Source organism: Cyprinodon variegatus, unplaced genomic scaffold (assembly GCF_000732505.1).
Source record: "Cyprinodon variegatus isolate N-32 unplaced genomic scaffold, C_variegatus-1.0 Scaffold271, whole genome shotgun sequence".
Classification (NCBI taxonomy): Eukaryota; Metazoa; Chordata; class Actinopteri; order Cyprinodontiformes; family Cyprinodontidae; genus Cyprinodon; species Cyprinodon variegatus.
Window position 1 is genome coordinate 572,340 of NW_015150724.1, and position 7,696 is coordinate 580,035.

A 7,696-nucleotide genomic window follows, 5' to 3' on the forward strand; every position below is an offset into this window, starting at 1 on the left:
GATGGATGGATGGATGGGATATTTATCATCACATTCAGTAACTATGTTTACCTTTAATGACTATGTGCACAATTACATCACATCCTCACTAAGCCAACAGCAGAAACCTGATGCAGTAACCCATTTCTAACCTGACGAGGGCGCCAAACAGGCAGTTTTAGACAAAAGAGAAACAAACATTAAAAAATGTGCAGTAAATTGTCAAATTAATGCCTGGAACATATAAACAGCTCTATAAGACATCAGTTCATACAGTTTATTGGGGGAAAAAAAAGTTAATTTATGGGGTACTTTGTTTTTTAGTGTGTGTTTTTATTTTTTCTCTGTTTTATTTCTGTTTATCTGTGCAAAGATTGTTAGAGCATTGCATGGATGTCAGGGAAATTTGGTAAGAGTAAAAAAAACACATGGAAGCAGTTTGTGAACAGGACCAGGGACGGCTGTCATGGACAGTTTTCACTGTCAAAGATCTACAGCAATCGTTTTCATCCAAGTCATTATAAAAGCCACATGCTTGGTTGATATGCTGTGTTAAGATGAATTCCATGTCCCGCTGATGTTTCCTGTAGAAGTGCTGCATCCTAAAAACAATCCCATCTTACAGACCCTCCCAGTTGAATGGAACCAACATCAAAAAGGAAAACCTGAGGGAATGATCCAATCACCAGTATTCAAATACAATGAATTCATTTTTGTTTGCATGTTTCTGTTTATGCGCCTCTAGTGATGTCATTAACGTACCTACACACATTGTAAACCCATTCTTTCCCCAGTTTGATTAATAACAAGTTTACATTTTTGTGAAATACGTTGTATCCTAAACTTGATAACCAAGCAGTCTTTTAAAATCGGCGTACATACGTTGAGGAAAAATAAAATTTCTCTGGATTGTATCTGGATTTGCAGTCCAGTAAAAACATCCTGTTGTTTTTCCAGGGTTTGCTTCCGACAGATTGCTTTCTGGCTGCTGGTCCTCTGAGGTTAAACATTGAAATGCTCCTGCAACCATTTCAATGCAGTTTTGTGCAAGTAAGGATCGTGATCAGTGGCTTTTAAATCATCCACAAATCATTTACCCAAAACCTAAATTTTTAAAACTGTATTAAAATAAATAAATATTTGGTTTTTGATTTGTTTTTTGCTTGTTAAAAAAAAACCTACGTTTGTTACTGATGGTTAAACCGTTTTTGCTTTTGAAAGCCTTAAACCAATGTTTTTTTTAAAGTCGTGAGAAAGTAAATTAAAGGGGCAGCTCTGAGATCTTTAATCTCCTTAATCAACAACAGTAATCCTTGTTTTTTCCATAAAAATAAAAAAACAGTAATTTAAAGGGACCAAATCTGATAGATCAGTAACAGTACGGCACGTTCTGGATCCAGGCATTGTTTTCACTCTCCGTCTGTCTGCGTATTCCAACCACTTCTTCTTGCTTCCAGTGTTGGCAGCTGTAGTCCTGTAAACTGTCACAGGGTCTCAGCACAAAGCTATGGTGCTATTAGAGTTGTTCAAATCAGGGCCGACTCAGACCTTAATGGGGCCCTAAGAAAAAATAAAATTTTGGGGCCCTCTATTTTAGCCTATGACATTGACAGCTACAATCAAAAGCAAAATGATTACATCATAAACACACATTCTATAACCTCATTGCTCTCTGCAGAGCTGTTTACAGTCTTCCATTTGTATTATCAGCTACTGTTGCTTGGGGGCCCCTAGTGTCTCAAAGGGGCCCCAAGAAGTCTTTCAATTTGTTTAAGCCTTGGGCTGGCCTTAATTAAAAGTAAACTGAAGGTTTTGCAGCAGATGTTCACACAGACTGGGCTCCTGATCTGCGGAGGACAGGTTCTGACATGCTGATCTCCATCTCTAGTCTAATCACAAAGTTGGATCCTTTTAAATGAAAATCGATCACCGTTATTACCATTTCCAATTCCTATTTCTTTGAATTAGGTCAATCTATAATTGAAATATCTATTAATAAATTAGAATTTATTGAAAAGCAGGTAACATTAATTTCTAATAATTTTATTGTTTGTGATTTGCAGCCAATTTAAACTCCAAAATTCCGTTTTTCAAAAAATAAATTAAATAAGTATTACATATAACCTAAGTGTTCAGTACATATATTCTAGAGTACATGGAAATACTTTTCATTATGAAAACATTTCTTTTTCAGATATTAATTTAAAGATATTTATTATTGTTGTGTTTTTTTTTAGAGAAAATGAATTTTCAGTTTTCATTAGCTGTAGGTTTAAAATGACTAAAAACTGTAAATATTTCCCATTGTGTTAAATCTATAAATGACACAGAATATTTACTTTCTGCATTACGTTAGTACAAAAATATACAAATAAATAACTTCCAATTCTATTTCTTTAATGAAATAAAAAGACACCAACACAAACCTGAAAACAGGCAGAAAAAATTAGAAAAAAAAAGACTTTGCTAACAAAAGAAAAAAGAAACTAAAACAGTCAACATTCTGGTCTATTGAGGTTAGAAAAGTGGCTCTAATATCAGCCTGAGCAAAAACCTCAGAAGTCAGTAAATCTTGGTGTAAAGCTGTTCAACCACTTTGTTCCTATCAAGTTTTTGGTTGTTTTCTTTCTGGTCGGTGCTGCAATCTCCTTCAACTTGTCTGAGGTTTAAAGAGTGTCTTTAGGAGGGTTTAAGGAAAGGTGAGCAAGAACATAAGAGCAACAGGTGATGCCTTTTCCTTCAGGGACATTCCAGAGTTAATGGTTAACGCTGCAGAGAGGAGCTCATATCTTCTGTTTAACCACAATGTGCACAGGGCATCGCTTCATAGTGTTACCTGCTTTTTAAATTACATCATGACAAAAAATTTAATAAACTAAGATATTACTTCATAAACACACAAAGTGACTGTAGATTAACTATTTAATTAAAAGCAAACGTGTGTTTTTTAAAAGTTTAGATGAAAAAAACTACTTTGCAACGCTTGTTGAAGTTTCTGATAAATGAAACAAACTTGAAAAAAGATTCTCAGGTTTCTAAAATTTATGAAACTGAAAGACAGGACATTAAGTCGCCTTCAAAAGCTGAACGTGGATTGGTGCAATGATTAGCCGTTTTAGAATAGTTTCTATGAAAACATTCTCAGTCAAAAGGTATTATATCTCAGAGTATAACTCACTGGAATTTAAAGAAATGCATTTCAATAAATAGTGTTACAATCCCAATAGTAGAATCCATTTTACATTGGGGCTCCAAAGCAGTGCATCTCCTGTTAACGCCCAGTCCTCTTTGATTGGGTAGGAAATCCATCCTGGCAACACCTTCATCAAAAGCGCCTCCGACGATCTTCGCCTCTGCCAGATGTTGAGTTTTGACTCAGACTAAGCTAAGAATCCAGCAGAAGGATTTAAACTGTGTGAAAGAGGCCTGATCCATCTTTATATTCTAATGTGGTAAATTCTGCTTAAATTGCCCCTTCTGTCATGTTTGTGCTCAACCTCTTCATATAATGTGTTGTTTTCATCTGATTAACCCCTTACACATTTCTAGAAAACCTTTACACTTTAAGCAAATAATCACATTATTGACTTTTCCTAAATTTATTCATCAGCAGCTCATTATGGTTGCTGACATTTTTATGACAAATAACAGCCTCCTGTCTTTTGGGCTTTTTGCTCTGTTTGTTAGTAAATTTAGCCTTTCTGTGTATACAGTATTTACCATACCAACATTATGTGACTGGGATTACATCACCAATAACTGAAATTAGTCAACAGGCAATTCTTTTCTTTTCTAAAAGAAAAGTCAGAGATCAAGTGTAAAAAGAATATTTTTGATTCCAAGAGGGATGAAACTGGAGTTGCTCTGGGAAATCAGTCTGACTGTTGTAGTTCACCAAAGCTGGAGCTACAGCTCAGGAAGCATTCTGTAGTTGCTGTGAATTTGACAGACATGTAAGCGCACGACCTAATTAATAGTGCTACTCGGGTTAGCATTGCTTCTTTCCTGCTTTTCCGGCATTTTAGAACGGTCAGATCTAGAGCCTGCTTCAATGGCCACCATCTGACTTTCTGGTAGTTCAGCTGCACTGCAGGTAGATGGCACCACCTCTGTTCATGCCAACTCATTGCACCCGGTACTGAGATTCTATTAAGGCTTAAAAAAAGATTATCACAACACTATCAGGACGGACGCTTAGAGTATATAGCTTTATTTTATCATAAGCATTTAGGTCTTTTTGTTAGAGACATTTGAAGTGACCCTGTACCTTTACTAATTGTGGTTTGGTTCATCGTGATAAATAGCAGGGAACCTCTGGACACTTGAATCCTGTATCACAACAGACAACAAGTCTCTGGCTTTATGGCGACCCAGTCCATCCAATCCACCACAGACAGCAGTGTGAAGAACAAAGCAAGAAATCTAAGGTTGGTGCATGAGAGAGGTGACAAATATTTCACATCGCCAGAGGTGTCAAGTAACCCAGTACAAATACTTCCTTACTGTACTTAAGTGCATTTTTTAGGTATCTATTCTTTACTCCATTACTTTTTTTTCTTCCTACTTCTGAGTTCTACTCATCACATTTTCACACAAGTATCTGTACTTTCTATTCCTTACATTTTTAAATCAAACGTTACTCGTTACTCTTGGCTTCGGTTTAATGTTTCTAAATATTTATTTCCCGTCATGTGCTCCATCCAATGCAGATCATTGGCTCCACCCACATCTAGTGAAAACTAGTGTGATTGGATGAGTCATAGAACGCAAACACTCATTGGTTAGCTAAAGGAAATCATCAGAAGCAAGCAGGTGTTCTTCAAACTGCAAACGTGAATTATCTATGCCATGCTACAATGTTGGTCAAAGGCGAGAGCGTATCGGGAGATGTAGACCAACAAGACCTCCCTCTTCTTTGGCCCTATCTCAAAGAATTTTTCAAATAGTTTAAAAATTGAGCTTTCAATTCATACAGTGGCATCTGTTTTTTTTATTTGTTACTTTATACTTTTATACTTTAAGTAGGCTTTAGAGCACATACTTTTTCACTTTTACTCGAGTAAAGAGGTCAAGTTGATACTTCACCTTCTACCAGAGTGATTTTAACCTGCAGCATCTTTACTTCTACTTAAGTAACAAATGTGTGAACTTTTGACACCACTGCACATCACACAGTTCTGGTAGCAAAGGAGAAAATTAGTTAAAATCCTGGGCATAGTCTCCTTTTTTCACTGAGCTTCTTAAAATAACGTAAGCAGATTATGGCCTCTAAAAGACCAGCAAACCTTCATGAAACATTAGGAAGCGTTTCTTCAACTCACAATATTTTAAGTAAAAATCTCCCCTTATTTAGTTTGTTGAATTGAATTAGCTTAGCACATTTGATTTTATATGTTTTGATTTGTCTGGTTTTTTAACTAAATAATAAAATTATACTTTGGTTAATTGGTTATAAATTATATATTTAAACCATTCTGTCATTGCTACTTGATATTAAATCAATCTGTCTAAATACCAGGAGCAAAAACCTGGAATTTTGGATTAAAAAGCACAATAATAGAACAAACAATGCACACAAACTCTGAGCTAATGCAGATTATTTTAATACTAAGTATAATACAGAAACTCAGTTGTAAACAAAAAAGAACATGTCTTTGTGTCCTTTCTTCATGTCAGGCAGGTGGGAGAAAATGGGGCATGAGGTTGATTAGAAGAAAAATTCTTCATTTTCTGCAGAGGACGGTGACAGTAAGTCCTTTTGACCTTCGCTAGGTGTGATACGGCTCCATACTCTGGAGAATGGAATCAGTGAGGATCTACATTCAGTCAAGATGATCTGCATTAGTCTAAATCATTCTCTGAGAAGAACTCTGACTAATAACTGATAAATTAAAATGGGATGAGGTGCTTAGAGGCGGATTTGAAATGGCGGTAAAAGCAGCGGGTAGCGATGTCCGCATTTGGTCTCGGAGAATGTCAAGGTGAACCTTTGGTCCGTTTTACTGGATCTCTGTGAGCTTTGCTAGACTGGCCCTGCGGAAGGCCTCCCTGTCCCTCATTTCCAACACGCAGTCCCTCACCATCTCGGCAAACATGGACGGCCAGAGCTTGTGTAAAGCCTCCCCCTTTAGATTGGTGTCTGATGCTCTTTTAACCAGCTCCTGGAGGTACTGCTCTATGACGGCGGCACGCTCAGAGGACTCCACGGTGACTTCCTGTGATGAAATGGGCTAGAAATAAAGATAAAACGGAGCAATTCATTAAAAATTTTACACTTCCATAATTTATAGATGTAAAAGTTTTTAAACCTTTTCTCCTATTCATCTTTTAATGTGGAGTGAATTCTATTGTGCATTAAAAAGCTGCTAAATTGTTGAATCCGATTATACCATGATTCCACACAGTAAACATCTTATGGAAATTATTTATATTAAAGTAGCTTATTGTGCTTGAATACAGGAACTATTTTTGCAAACCTCGATTTACTTTTATGCTAACCAACCGCTGTTAAGAGAAATAAAATGTTCTAGTTTTCTCTCCTCTTCCCAGTCATCAAATGTTTTGCTCCGCCCAAAACTATTAAAATTTACATCAAAATCCATATGAAAGAGCACTTTTTTTGCCAATTAAAGAGACAATGCCTTTGAAGACATTTTTTTGTTCTTTATGTTTTTTCTAGGTCATCTTCTTTTCTGGGTCTAAAACTTCACTTTTTGGGTCAACAAACCTCAGAATCTTTAACCATTACATTGACTGTCTTTACTGTGTCCAAGCTCAACATCAATGGCTCGCTGCAAAACCCCTTATTTATGCAGCCCAAAGACAACAGTGTGGAAACCTGACAGAAAATGACACTAAATCAAGATTTTTAAAAATATTTGGGTTTAAAAACTTTTGATCATCTTGTTTAACAGCCCATTTCAGTTTAAGGACTCAAATTTGGCTTCACCCCCCATTATTTTTTCTTTTTATTTAGAAGCTCTATTAAACCGATAAGATCCAAGTGTGCAAAATGTGAATTATTGCCATTTTTCAATTAATCTTTAATCTGTAGGAGTACAGGAAGCCCTACAGCTTCCTTAACCCCTCGCTCAAACCATCTGTCTTCCTTGGCCAGAATATGGACACTGTTGTCCTCAAACTTATGTCCTTTAGCCTTCAAGTGTAGGTGAAAAGTTGAGTCCTAACGAGTCTGCCCTCCTGTGTTGAGTCATGCGCCACCCAAAAACAAGGACGACAGCGTGGTTTATGCCATTCAGTGTAATGAAGCGTGCACAGACCTTTACATTGGAGAGACCAAGCAACCACAGGCGCATGGCTCAACACAGTTGGTTTGAGAGAAGGGTTAAGGAAGCCATCTTTGTTAACCTGGAAAAACCACCTTTCAATAGAGGAGGGGATCTTACACATAATCTTTCACCTACTTACAAAGAAATTTTAGGAACAATAACCAGAAGATTTACCTCTCAAATGTCCTCATTGACCCACAACCTTTTCCTTTTCCCTTCATTCTTTGTTCCACCTACAGTAGGGATGGGAATCGAAAACCGGTTCCTTTTCAGAACCGGTTCCGTATTTTCCGATTCCATGGCATCGTTTGGCAGCTCGCTGAACGATTCTTTTTTCGATTCCCGCAGCACCTGAGCCTAAAGCGCCGGCTCTGGGGAGCACGACTTACGTCACGTTTTTTACACAAGTTACGCAAGTTACGCAAGTT

General features: G+C 37.0%; 1 protein-coding gene across 1 annotated transcript in view; it reads right to left on the reverse strand.

Moving 5' to 3' along the window:
* Window positions 1-5,569: 5,569 nt before the first annotated feature.
* lrrc49 (leucine rich repeat containing 49) overlaps window positions 5,570-7,696 on the reverse strand; it is a 62,131-nt gene continuing 60,004 nt past the window's right edge. Inside the window, exon 16 of the mRNA XM_015382974.1 lies at window positions 5,570-6,209. Within this exon, the coding sequence (XP_015238460.1) occupies window positions 5,979-6,209 (231 nt within the window). The 3' untranslated portion in view covers window positions 5,570-5,978. The remainder of the gene's footprint in view (window positions 6,210-7,696) is intronic.